Source organism: Eulemur rufifrons, chromosome 10, assembly GCF_041146395.1.
Source record: "Eulemur rufifrons isolate Redbay chromosome 10, OSU_ERuf_1, whole genome shotgun sequence".
NCBI lineage: Eukaryota > Metazoa > Chordata > Mammalia > Primates > Lemuridae > Eulemur > Eulemur rufifrons.
Genome location: NC_090992.1, coordinates 12,855,841 through 12,869,803, shown reverse-complemented (window position 1 = coordinate 12,869,803; position 13,963 = coordinate 12,855,841). Strand labels below are relative to the sequence as shown.

At 42.3% G+C, this 13,963-nt stretch overlaps 1 protein-coding gene across 1 annotated transcript; it reads left to right on the top strand.

Moving 5' to 3' along the window:
* The first annotated feature begins 6,297 nt into the window (after positions 1-6,297).
* On the top strand, positions 6,298-13,666 carry C10H5orf47 (chromosome 10 C5orf47 homolog). The gene is made up of 4 exons (XM_069484435.1): positions 6,298-6,625; positions 10,607-10,692; positions 12,113-12,212; positions 13,647-13,666. Exons 1-4 carry the CDS (start codon positions 6,298-6,300, stop codon positions 13,664-13,666), a joined length of 534 nt encoding a protein of 177 aa, XP_069340536.1.
* Positions 13,667-13,963: the final 297 nt, after the last annotated feature.

Sequence of the window (13,963 nt, the reverse complement as noted above, 5' to 3'; positions counted from 1 at the left end):
CCGCGACTGCCCCCTGCCGGACGCCGGCGCCTCCCGCAAGTCGCCGCCCGCGCGTTGCTCGGCTCTCCGCCGCGTCGCTCCCGTGGGGAGCTCCCTGGAGCGGAGAGAAACGGCTCCAGGGCGGCGTGACGGGTGTTGCGACGGGCGGTCTCGAGCAGGGGCTGAGGGTGTCCCCCTGCGACTCTGGCTGAGCTACTTCACCTCTCCTGTGCCTCCTCTTCTTCATCTGCAAAGTGGGGCTAACGGTCCCTGCCTCATCGAGGGACGGCGCCTGCCTCACAGGGCGGTCGAGAGAACTGAGTGACACACTCCGTGTGCTGCCCAGCACGGATCTGCTTCTGAGAAGGTGCTCAGAAGTTAATTGGTGGTATAGAGGAAAACATGGGGCGGGGGAGCCTTGGCCCTACCACGTGTCGGCTGCCCTCCTGAGTGCTGGGGACACAGCAGTGCGCAGAAGCAATGTTCCTGACCTCACAGAGCTCATCAGCTGGTGAGAAAGACAGGCACACACAAGTACACGCATGAACGGAGTGCAAAAAACACACGGTCCCTGCCCCCCCCCCCCCCCCCCGGTCTAGCTGGGGAGGTAGAGCTGCACGCGGGTGATTATACTTTGTAGTAAGCGTATTCGGGGAGGTATCTAGTGCCACAGGAGCTAAACCGCATGGGGAGAGGCCGATGGTTTTTGTTCAGCGGTGGAGGCAGCTCCCCCTGGTACTGAGGGTTGACCACGGGCTGGGCCGTAGGTAGAAGGAAATGTTAGCGATGACGTGTAAGTGGGGGGATGAACCAGCAAACCCTCCCTCCCTTTTGTCAGAACACTTGAGCCACAGGAGGCTGGTGGGAGCCGATGTGAGGAAGCTGGTGCCATCCCTTAGAAACCCAGTAACATCAGGTGTGGTTTCTTATGAAATGGCATCAAGATGGGGTAGGGGATGGGAGAGGATTGTTCTTAAAGGTCTGACATAAACCGTGCTCGTAGGAGAAAGAAACAGCTTTTTCTCCATAGGAGCTTGGCATGTACATAGCCAAGGAAAACTCTTGTTTATCTTTCCGAGAGGCCTTAGGATGGAGAAACAGCTGGGCTGATGGAGAGACCTAACTGAGCTGGGACGCTCGCATGCACCCTCACTCTTGGGACTCAAGTCTGACCACCTCCCTCTCCAGCAGCTAAGACAGAGCAGAAAAGGCCACTGCCTGCCTGGCAGACACCAAAGACATTGCTTAGGTCCCCAAGAAAGGATAAAGTGATGAGCCCCTCCTGGGGATGGCTGAAGTTTGGAGAGGGAGAAGGTGAGGTCTGGGGATGTCGTGTGGGGAGGGGAGTGGAGGTGGGGAGAGAGGAAGTGTCAGCACAGGAGCAACTGTGCTCTTTGCAAAGGTCTTGTGTGGAGGGGATGGTCCTCGTGGGATTTTTGCCCTTTAATCCCTCTATGTATACTCTTTTGTAATTTGACCATTCATTTAGTTATTTGTTCATTTATACAAGAAATCAAGTGGAATGCCTGTGTGTGCCAGGCACTGTGTTAGGTGTCTGGGTACATGCTGTGGGAACAAAGAGGTTAAGGTACTTGCTTTCATGTAGCAGTAGTGGGGTCAGGGTAGGGGAGGGTGACACTCAATAAACAAGTGTACCACTAAATAAGAGAGATAATCTCAGACCATGGTATAGACAATGCCCAAGGTGGGGACTGAGAGAGGGATCCAGACTGGCTGCTCTCAGGAGGGGCCTTTAGGCTGAGGTCTGGACCATGAGCTCTCATGTCATCCTGCGGGGCATCCTGTTCGCAGTCACTCATGCTAACTTCTCCTGGAGTCAGGAGTGAGATACCACGGCGAGACAGCTCTGCGATTGTTCCACGTGGGCAGGACAAAACAGGTTCTTAGGGCATAGTAGCTTCAGTCTCCTCGGTGCCTTACATTTCCTCCATCCCTGTTCTCCTGCCTGGGGGGAATACGTTTGTATAACATTTGATGTCTCTCCTAGCAAAATAAAATGAAATACTAGATTAAAAAAATGATTCAAAAGGATTGGAGAGCTACTGTGGTGGTAAGACCTTGAGGGGGACCAAAATTCCAGGCAAAAAACAAGCAATATTCAGTATAACTTTCCCCCACCGGGCATTGAGTGGCAGCCTAGAGGCTAAGAAGTTGAGCAGAGCTGTAGGCAGTCTTGTGCGGTATAAGGGACAAGAACAAGTTCAGGGCCAAAGAGGGCCCTGGTAAACACCCTAGACAAGATACACACTAGCCTTAATAAAGACTGAACCCAGCCATCAGTCAGCTCAATCCCAGATAGGATTAACATGAACTTCCTCTACCTTAAACACCGGCCAGAAACAAAAGCCAATTCTCTCTGGAGAAAGATAATATCATCCAGAGCCTCAAATAATCTCTACAATTTTTATTATGCACCATTTGATCTTTGATTAAATAAAATCCCCTAGCATACCAGGATTCCAAATCCAAAGACCAAAAAACAAGAAAAACATGGTTTCAGTTATCATAATGGTATTAGCAGTAACTCTGATCAATATGTTCTAGAAAATATCCTGAAGACATTCTGAAGAAAACTCAGCAGAATGGAAATGGAAATTTGAGAAATGAAAAACAAAACTGAAATCAAGAACTTAGTAGAGGGTTTAACAGAGGATTAGACAGTACTGAAGAGAGAATTAGTTAACTGGTATATAGATCAGTAGAAAATAACCAGACAGAAGCATTAAGAGAAACAAGCACGGAAACTACAGACAAGAGCACAAGAGAATAAGGAACAGAGTAAAGATTTAACACATGTAGTGGAGTCTCAGAAAAGAAGAGAAAGAATGGAACAGAGGCAATGGCTGAAAAAATAATGGCCTACAATTTACCCAAACTGACCAATGATATCAAGTCACACATTTGAAAAGTACCATGAAGCCCAAGCAGAGTAGATACAAAGAAAACTACACCTAGTCACTTCATGGTAAAACTGCTGAAAAACAAAGACAAAAAGAAGATCTCAAAAACAGGCAGAAGAAAAAAGATGCATTACTTTGAAAACGGCAGTAATATGAATAAGGGCTGATTTCTCAAAAGAAATACCAGAAACTAGAAGACAACAATATTTTTAAAGTGCTGAAAGAAAACAGCTGGCAACCTTGAATTTAATACCCAGCAAAAATATCCTTTAAAATACAGTTTAAAAATACATATCAGATCAAAACGAAGAGAATTCACCACCAGTAGAACCACACTAACATAAAAAGTAAAGGTGAACCTTCAGATAGAGGGCAAACAATCCCATTTGAAAGCATGGATACATAAGAATAAATAAAAATTAATGGAAAGGGTAAATATGTCTGTCAACCCAAATGAATACTGACTGCATAAAATAATAGGAATATTAATGTCTCATGTTGCTTAAAATATACTATAGAATGAGAAAAAAATCTATATGCTGCTTACAGCAGATATCATAAACATAAGGATGAAGAAAAGTTGAGACAGTGATGTCACCAAAATGGCAGAGTAGAAGCAATCTGGTTTCACTCCTTCCCACAGAAAACCAAAACCGAATATCCAGTGCAAAGATTATCACCAGCAATATTCCAGAACTCAAATCCGAGGCTAAGATGATCACCAGGGCCACAGAAAAGTAAAAGAAATTCCAACTAGACAGTAAGGGAAACACTTCTATATCCAAGATGCCCCCGCTCCAAACTGCCACTTACCAGGCTATACAGAAGATTCTCTCAGAATCTCAGTTTCTACACCGGAAAAAGCAGAAGCAAGATGGAGGCAGACAGCCAGCTTTCCCACCATCTATGCTTCCTTAATAGGAAAACCATTCCAGCCACAACCCACAGGAAGACCAGGAGTGCCTGAAGGGAGAAAAGTCCCTGAGAGCGGCTTGAGACAGAGAGGAGAGGTGGGACCAGCAACCCCAGTTGGCAAAACTGGGCTCTTTATCACAGCCAAAGGAGACAATCATAATAGCTGCTCAGCAGCACCATGCTGTAGAAGGCAGGCTTGGTGGGTCCCCTCTGGGACTCTGCCCCATCCTCCTGGACAGGCAGCACTCCGATACTTCCCAAATCCAAGGTAAACCTGGGCTTAAGGCGCCATCTAGTGCCAAAATGGAGGCAATGACCTAGTGTAAAGGGGATTCAACAGGTGAACTGCAAAGAACCTCCAAGCAAACATACCCTAGAAAGACCAAAACAAGCCAGACAGCAAAGACTGGAATATACAACCAATCCTTGAATGCAAAGACACTGATGCACATCCACAAGAAACGACAGCAAACAGGGAAATATGACCTCTTAAAAAAGACAAAGCAAGGAGTCATTTACCAACCCAAATGAGATGGTGATGGGTGTTTCTATGAAGGATTTTTTTTTTTTTTAGATGAGATCAATATTTAAGCCAGTAGACTTTGAGTAAAGCATATTACCCTATGTAATGTGTGTGGGCCTCATTCAATCACTTGAAGGCCTGAAAAAAAAAAAAAAAAAAAAAAAGACTGGCCTCATTTGAAGAAGGGGGAATTCTGCCAGCAGATGACCTTCAGACTGGAACTGCAGCATCAGCTCCTTCCTAGGTCTCTAGCTTGCTGGTGTACCCTACTCTCTCTCTATCTCACCCCCTCCCATTGGCTCTATTTCTCCGGAAAACCCTAATACAGATATCTATGAGAATGGTTAAAATGAAAGAGACTGACAATGCCAAGTGGTGGTGAACAAGGGTAGCAACTGGAATCCTCATACTTAGCTGGGGGAAGTATAAATTGGTACAACCATTTTGGATACTTGCCTGACAGCAGCAACTAAAGCTGAACATACACCCTAAGCAATTTCACACTAAGGTATATAGCCCACAACAAAGATATGTATAAGAATGTTCCTAGCAACACTATTAATAATGGCTCCAAATTGGAAACCAAATGTCTATCAATAGTGAAATGGACAAATAAACGTTAATATATTCAAATGACGTGCAAACTCATGCAATAACATGTATCTCACTGACACAGTGAAAGAAGTCAAACACAATGTCTGATGATGTTTGAAATCAGGAAAGGGGAAAGGGTTGGCGACTGGGCAAGGACAGGAGTTGCTTCCGCAGTGCACCATCTCTGAACTGGGTGGATACTATGTGAGTATATTCACTGGGTGAAAATTCATCCATCTATATGCTGATGATTTGTGCACTTTTCTACATATATTTGTAATTCAATAACAAAGGTTTATTTTAAGAAAGTATGTCTCTGCCATTGCCTATTACTTTGGGGAAGTCACTCCACATTTTGGGACCCAATTCCTTTGCCATAAAATGTGACATGAATTTTAAAGAGATGGTCAATGGGAAACCTATTTATTAATATAAAGTTTAAATGTGAAGAAATTACAATGTGCACCCCTCAGGATATGTGCTGAATAAATGTTAAATGAAAATTAAGTCTAAGAGAACTACCTCTTACTATGTGCCAGATGCTTCAAATGCCCTATTTGGATTTATCCTCACGACCCAATTATCCTGAGTTTACATTTGAGGAAACTGGAGGCTCAGAGAGGGAAAGTGGCTCACAGGAATGAGCCAGCTGGGCACCCAGGTCTGCCTGAGGAGGACGCCGGCTTCAGACCCAAGTGCCCTCTGCAGGGTGTCTCTTGGGGACCATGGCTCCACCACCAACACGTGCCTGGCCAAGTCGCTGCGGGAACCTTCTGGCAGCGAAGGGCTCTGTCTTCTCCCCCCAGGCTCGCTCCCCACTTCATCAGGTGCCGCTCCAGCGGCCAAGTCCAGCCTGGGCTCCTCACTGTCCGGTCCTCCCACACCAACCGTGAGGAGCATCTCCCAGTGACCTGGTCCCTTCCCCCGACCCTCTTCTTGGTTTAGCTCATATCCTCAGAGGGGCCTGCCCCTCACGGTCTGCTCCCCACCCCTAGCGGTGTGGTCCCCAAACTCTCGCACCAGTATCTGGATGAGTGGTCTCCCGTGCCCCAACCAAGCACCTTCTGCTCCCCATTCCCTCAGCTCCCCTCGGTCTCCCACCTCCTGGCTGAGGGGTCCTCCCCAGACTCCTCTCTGCCCCCAGCCCACCCAGTGACCTTCCCCGGCCCCTCTCACTCCCCTGCTTCCTTCCCCAGCCGCCCCCACCTCGAGCCTGCACAGTGGTCTGGGCCCCAGCTGCCCCCTGCCCGCTCCCGCCCCACACCCGTCTGGGCCCGCGGGACGCTCAGCACAGCGGTCCGCCCCGCGCGCTCCTGGGAGCTGAGGGCCCGGCATCCGGCCGCACTTGCGTGACGGGCTGCTGCGATGGCGGCGGCGGGCCGGGAGCAGCGGCAGGGCCTGGCGCGCTTCGTCTACGTGAACCGCTTCGGCTCACACCAGTGTGGCGGCGTTTTGCAGCTAGGCGGCCACCGGGCTCAGAGCCGTTGGTGCCCAGGGTTCGGGGTCCGCTGCAGCCAGGAGGAGCCGCCGGAAGCAGCGGCGGTGGCGACGGGAGTCCCGGGCGCCGGCGAGCTGCCCCCCAGCTCCCGGGCGGGGGTCCCTGCAGCCCCCGGCGCCGCGGCTGCGGCCTCCGCCTCCTCCCGGCGGCGGGCGTCGAGCGCGCGGAGCGGTCCCGGGCCGGCGGCGCGTGCAGGTGGCGCGGCGGGGCGGCCGCGGCGGGCGGGGCGGGTTCCTGTCAGCTTCGCTGGCGCTGGCCGCCATCTTGCCCGCGCGGCGGGAGGTGGCGGGAGGCGGCGGCCGTGGCTTGGTGGGGCTGTGACCGGCCCTCCTGCACATCACGCCGTGGTCAGTCTGTGTGGCAGCCACACGCTGCGGGTGGAATGGGAAGCCCTTTAACTCACTTCAGGGGGTGCCTGAAGGGAAAGGAAGGCCACTTACGATAAGCCAGAGATCTGAGAGGAGCCACTTAAGTCGCCCCAAGGGGGCCTTGGCATGCTTAGTGGCCCTATCCATATTACTGAATTTTCGAACAAATTTACGTGGAGAACGTGACTTCTGGGCTATGTTGCGTCATCCTATTTAAAAACAGGATGTCTGTTTCTATTTGTTCCGTGTCTTTCAGGAATGTTTTAAATTAAAAACTTTCCCCTTTGTAGGTTTGGCATATATGGTGTTAAATTTATCCTAGGCATTTAACCATCTTCACTGTTGTAAATGGGGTTTCCTCTTCCACAATGCCCTCTAAATCCTTGTTGTGTATGGGAAGCCCATTGATTTTTTTAAAAAATCAACTTCATGAAGGATTAATTTATAGACATTTTGATGAGGTTTGACAAGCTTATACATCCTAGTAACCACCACCACAATCAAGATATATAACATTGCCATCACCTGTGGTTTTTAAAAACTTTATTGAATTATACTTAATGCATATAAATCACCAATTTTCACACATAACTCAATAGTTTTTTACCTGTTCTCAGTTGTGCAGTCATCACCACTATTTTAGAATATTTTTACCTGGAAGCCCAAGCAGAGTAGATACAAAGAAAACTACACCTAGTCACTTCATGATAAAACTGCTGAAAAGCAAAGACAAAAAGGAAATCTGAAAAACAGGCAGAGGAAAAGAGATGCATTACTTTGAAAAAGGCAGTAAAGACAGCGAAACCCTGTCCCATTCCTATACAGTCACTATTCCCCCTCTCCACCCTCGTTTACCCACAACTCCAGCCCTAAGCAAGCGCTTAGATCTTACTAAATCACTGATTTTTTTTATCATCGATTCTCATGATTTTCCAGGTATATATTATTTGTAAATAGAGATAATTTTATTCCCTTTTTGCCCATTTCTATGCCTGCCAGAGATTTATTTTGTCTAATTGCATTTGCTAATACCTCAAGTACAATGTTGAATAGTAGTGGAGATAGTGGGCATGTTGAGATAATGGGCCTTGTTCCTGACCTTAGGGAAATATCGATGGTGTTTCCTCATTAAATAAGGTACTGGCTTTAGGAATAGGGCATATATATTTAAAATATTTTCTTTAGAGTTTTTTTTATCATGAATGGGTGTTGACTTTTGTCAAAGGCTTTCTTGGATCTGTGGAGATGATCATTTTTTTCCTTAGATTTATCAATATGGAATATAATATAAATGGATTGCCCATTATTGAACCAACCTTGCATTCCTGAAGTAAATCCCACTTGGTTTTAATGTGTTATTTTCTTAATACAGTGTTGGACTCTGTTTGCTAATAATTTGTGTATAGTTTTTATATCAGCATTCAGGGGAGATAGTGATGTGTAGGTTTTCTTTCTTTGTACTTCTTTAGTTTAGGTATCGGTGTTATATTTACTTCATAAAAGAAATGAGGAATTTTTCCTTCCTTTTCTATGCTCTAGAATAATTTATAGAACATTCATTAAATGTCTGGCCCTGTATGGGGAGTAAAGGTGAATTATTTAACCATTCAACAACATTTATTTAACATCTATGATATTATAGGTCAAGTGCTAGTGACCCAAATGGATCAGATAAATATTCTGCTTTCAAGGGACTTGTACATGAATAATGGAAATATAAACTAGTAGGTGTGTGTAAGAAAGAGACCTGAGAAGGGCTTTGATAATTAAGTTCAGGAAGGGAGGAGGCATAGAGGCAGGAAATCAAGGAACATGAATAGATAATTGCTAGTGGGACAGCACAGATTATCAAGATAATAGACTTTGAAGTCAGACGTAATCTTGGCTCTGTCATCAGCAGTTAGTTAACCACTCTGATTCTCAATGTCCTTATCTGTGGTTACTACCTTAAAGGGTTGCTGTGAAGATTAAATGAAATAATGCATGCAGAGTGCTCAGGACAGTATTTGGCACAGAATAAATGCCTGGCAAAGTTTGGCACATTGTACAGAATGGCTTCAAGGGAAGAGAGTGATTAGCCCCACATCTAGCACGTAGTGGGCATGTACTATTTATTGAATGAATGAAAAACAAGTTTTGGACCAGATTGTGGATGCCTTGAAGCATGTCATTTTTATTGTCAGTGAAGATTTTTGAATGGTGGAGTAAAGTTACCGGAGACAGGACCACTTCGGAAAGATGAACATGTAAACTGTTTGGAAAATGTACTGGAGTTGAGAGATACTGGGGCAGGCAAATCAGTCAACTCTTCTAACAAGACTAAGAAATCAGGCTGGCTCCCTGTCCACACAGAACTTGGAAAATATATTCATAATTTATGTATAATAGAGGATGATGAATGCTATTGTGGAGGCACAAATGAATGCCTTGGAAGTGGTGAATAATTTAAGGATGAGAGAATCAGAGAAGGCTTCATGGTGGTGGAAACTCCATTGAGATTTGGATGTGGGGCTGAGATAGGAAGGAATTATATGTGGGAAAAAAATGTGAGCAAAACACTGAGTGTGGATTAGTGATGGGCAGTGATCAGAGCAGAACTAGAAGTACAGTTTGACTCAGTCAGAGTTTGTGGAAAAAGGACTAGAGAAAAATTTGAAACATAAATCAGGACAAAATCCATGGTGTACACTGGAGCTAGTCTCAGTGAAAATAATACATATAGAATTAGGTACTAGATCTCTGGTGAAGAATAAAATGCATTCTTCAAGTAAACAATGTGGTAAATCCCACAATAACTGAGCATAGGGTGCTTTGTGAGATCAGAGAAGACCCCTTGGAAAGCTAAGTATTGAAAGAGTAGAAGAAAGCGAAGTGTAGAATGGTGATAGGGCAGGAATGAGGTGGGGAGGGGCTGGGTACTGGGAGTGTTCCAGATAAGAGAACAAATGCAAAAACTTTCAGGGAGCATTTGCTCATTGTTTTATAATTTTGTATTTGTGCACACAGGCCCTTAGCTTTTCTTCTAACAGTTAACATTTCGGAAGGCTGGATAGTTTAGTGAGTGGTCAGGAAGTTTACTCACTTTGGAAAACCTTTATTAGTACTACTGTATGTCTGGTAGTGTGGATAGAAAGATGAATAAACACACATGGCCATTGCCCTCCAGGAGGGCAGAGCCTAATGGAGGAAACACATGATAAATACATGACATAAAAGTGGTCCAAGCACCATGAAGAAGGTGTTCTGTGAGCCAATGCTGTGTCTGGAGCTGTGTGTGTTTCAGAGAAGGCCATAGAGAGGAGGGGACGTGTGAGCTGAGTCTTGCAGAACAGGTAGAAATTTGCCTGGCAGGTTTGTGTGTGTGCACATATGTGCGTGCTGGATACAGCAGCATGTGCAAAGGCTGACAGGGGTAAGAATAAGACACATTTGAGAAACCTCAAGGTGTTTTGTGTAGTTGGAAGCATAATGTATATCTGGAGTTGAATTGAGAAGAATGGAGACTGTAGAGCTATACTGGAGAAAGATGTGATTCCTTGTATTTGTTTATTCTGTTGTTAGCCTTTTTGGGACTCATCTTACAAATCAGAAAAGGAAGGAGATTGAACTAGAAGGATAATTTCCTAGGTACCTACAAGGTTGTTTATCTCTAGTTTTCTTGGTGGTTTTCAGCATATGATAGTGATCAGAAATATACCAACAAGTGTAAAAATCCCAAGAGAGCTCAAGAGACATTTATGTGGTCTCATTTCTCGGGATACTGAATCTTTATATGTCTTAACCTTTTCACTCTCTTTTTAAAAACTAGATTTAATCCAGAAGGATGCAGCTAAAAAGTTTGATTTTCCCATACCATTGAATGAAGCTTCCAAAAAAATGAAAAAAAAGAAAAAGGTATATTACTGTAAAAGGGAATGAGTAATATTTGAATTTTAGATCATCCTCTCTAAATACAAATATATAAAGATATTCAAGACAATGAAAATAGTTCCATCTTTTGAATAATTTAATTTTCTGAAATGAGAAAATAGAAGTAATTTAGCAGAAGTGGAACTGGGTTTGGAAATGTTTATTAACCGTAAAGATTAATCCTTCTAGTGTTTGAAGGTGTAAAACACATTTTAATCAAAATGTAACCAACTGGAGGATTTTTCAAAGTGTGATGTATGTTCTGTAGAATATAATAAACTGTGATAGATAATGTAGTATAAGAAGAAAGTCATAGATTTCATAGAAAGGAATAATGTATCTATATTGGTGTCATATTGTTCTTTTCAAAGGCAAGGAATGCTTATTAAGTTTCTAGCAGGAAAGCTGACAAGGATGAACCATTACTGCTGAATGGTTCTCACTGCTGGTTGTCCACATGTCATGGTAACTTGAGTGTTTTAAATATATTCAAGATCAGATGCTTTACTAATCTTTGATTGCTACCGTATATTTTACACAGTTTAAAGAAATTATTAGTTGATAATGACACATAAAATTATATTGTTTCTGAGTTTTGAGTTTAATTTATAATCCATCTATGGTAGAAAATAGTATTCAAGGTCACTAACCCTTGCACCAAATGTGTTTTGAATGAGCATCTACTTTCCACTGTACTAAGAAATATTTTTTCCAAGAACCAGTTCCTTTTTGAGGAGAAAAGAGCAATAACTGATATTTACTTTTAATTACTTTGTGCCAGACACTGGGATAAGGTGCTTCGCATATATATTTTTCATTAATTCTAATAATCCAGTGTATGAAGTTATTCCTAGATAAAACACTTGCCTGATGTCAAGCATCTGGTGAGTGGCAAAGCCAGAATTTGAGCCTAGACTATCTGTTTGATTCGATAGTCCTCATTCTTTTTATTCTAGTATATTTATGTTCTCTCATAATTTTGCCTTGGTACATCCTAGGAGAAATACTTAATTCTTAACTAAAATAAAATACATTAGAAAACCAAATCATTGCCCAGTGGTTGAGACATCAGAATAGAAATTCACTATTTTTCATTACCTTTGAACATTGAATGTGTTGGAACCATTTAGGTTAAGACTCTACAGACATTGCCTCTAAAAGGAAACTTTATGAGGGCAGTTAAATACTACAGGGAAGAAATTCCAGGAAATTGGACAAAGAGAGAGAATGCAGTGATGGCGGGAAAACAATTACATTTAAATTTTAGTTCTTTAAGTGCTAATATTGTTTTATAATGATTATGTCAATTTTCATACAACACAGCTGTCACTCCCCCAGCTGCCGCCATTAACATGTATTTCTACTTTTCTTCTCAGTGTTCCTTAACTATGCTTATCTTTTTAAGGTTTCAGTATGGAATAGAGTATACAAAGTCATTTCTAGAATGCTTGAAGAAAATGAAAAATATAGACTGAGGCTGAAATGCCAAAGATTATCTAGTGAAAGTAAGTTAACACAGTTTTTATTGTATGAAAGAACAGTGGCCTCTATAATAGTTTAGTTATCCTGGGGTCACACGCGACCAGTAGTTTTCCTGATTGTCACATTCAGTGTACAGAACTATAGAAATGAGGCTATCATATTATTATTGCTCATCATAATTAAAAGTACAGAGCACCTTCGAGCAGTGAGTGTAGAGCAGAGCAAAGGTGTGGGTGTGATGGATGAGCGCAGAAGGTGCATGTTGCTTGGAATTTACTGAACAAAGGGAACATACTTGTCTGTTAAATGTGAATTTTAATGCCAGTTTTTAAGTAAAAATTATAAAACTCATCCATATTGATGAAGCAAAACATTTTAACTACAATATAAAATTATACATTGTGTCACTGCATGTATGCATTTCCTTTCCATGTATGCTGCAGTCTAATTTAATGCATTTAACAAAATCTGTACTTGAGTTATGGTCTTGGCGTCATTATTTCATTCCTCGATGACAACTCATAAATTAAACCGTGTTCCAAAGCTGCATCAATATTGAGTTGATATTGTGGTCAGAGTAAAATTAGGTATAGTCTAGTGTGTTTATTAAAATAATTGGTAGTTCTGGATTCTCAAAAAATTACATTGGACAAAATTTTTGTAACTATAGTGCCATATGAATTGATAAATCACAAGTTATTTTTTGTGCTTCACGATGCATATCCTAATACGCATGATATTATGAATGTTTCTGTGAGTTCTTAGTATAGTCACTTGATAGCAACTTCTATTTGATAGTCAGGAAACCTGCAGTATTTAATTTTGTGAAGTATATTTTCATAAGATAATCATTAAAACACTGTCATTTTATAAGCAGTGTTAACAATGGAAACTTATTGTGTGTGATATTGCATCACTAATAGCATAAATTGTTTGCAATAATGGCATATAAACAAATGTTCAGATTAATAATATTCTGTTTTACTTTTCTTATCCAATTAATAAGGAGAATGAGGTAGGAGCAGGGATTAGGAAGAAGAAAAGTAGTCAGAGTTTCCTTAAATGGAAAGGAGTTTTGAATAGGCAGAACAGTGTGCGAAAAACCGGTACCTTTTTCTGAGTGCTAATTCAGATCACTGCATAACTTTGAACTTGTTGGGTTCTTTTGTGCCTCAGTAATAAGAGGCCTTCTACTAAGTGTAAAGTAATCTTGAAAGGATTATTTAACAACTTAAAATAATATGCTGTGTTTTTCAAAAATAGTCTCTTGTTAACAGAAGATATCCTTTTAGTTCATTATTTTGCCTTACAGTTTTAAACTAGATTATACAACTTTTTAATAAAGTTAATAATTATCATTTTAAAATATAACTTTTATTCTTAATATGTATTTATTTATGGGAAAACCAGTGCTAGAGGTCACCTTGAATTTTCCTTATTTTTTATGTTATTCCTAGGCTCCAGTTATACAAGATGAATCTTCTTATCATCTTCTGGTAAGAATTCATTCAGATCATAATTACAAAATATAGATTTTTTTTCCCTCCCTTTTATATCCTACCTTCTCCAACCTTTAGTGTATACCCATTGCTAATTCCAGCCTATTTCCTTCCTTACATTTAATGTTTGGCACATTCAATATTTGTTGACATTTACAACTTTGTTTGGGCCCTATCTCCATCGTGCTGTTGAAACTGCTTTCTCCACAGTTCGTGTTTTCTTCTTTTTGTTCATATCTCTACTTAGTTCTCTTTTCATTGAACGTGCTATCAAC

Coding starts and splice junctions, on each gene's coding strand:
- C10H5orf47 (XM_069484435.1), top strand. CDS start 6,298: ATGGCGGCGGCGGGCCGGGAGCAGCGGCAGGGCCTGGCGCGCTTCGTC. Junction 10,693..12,112: donor AAATGAAAAAAAAGAAAAAG/GTATATTACTGT, acceptor TATCTTTTTAAG/GTTTCAGTATGGAATAGAGT. Junction 12,213..13,646: donor CCAAAGATTATCTAGTGAAA/GTAAGTTAACAC, acceptor TGTTATTCCTAG/GCTCCAGTTATACAAGATGA.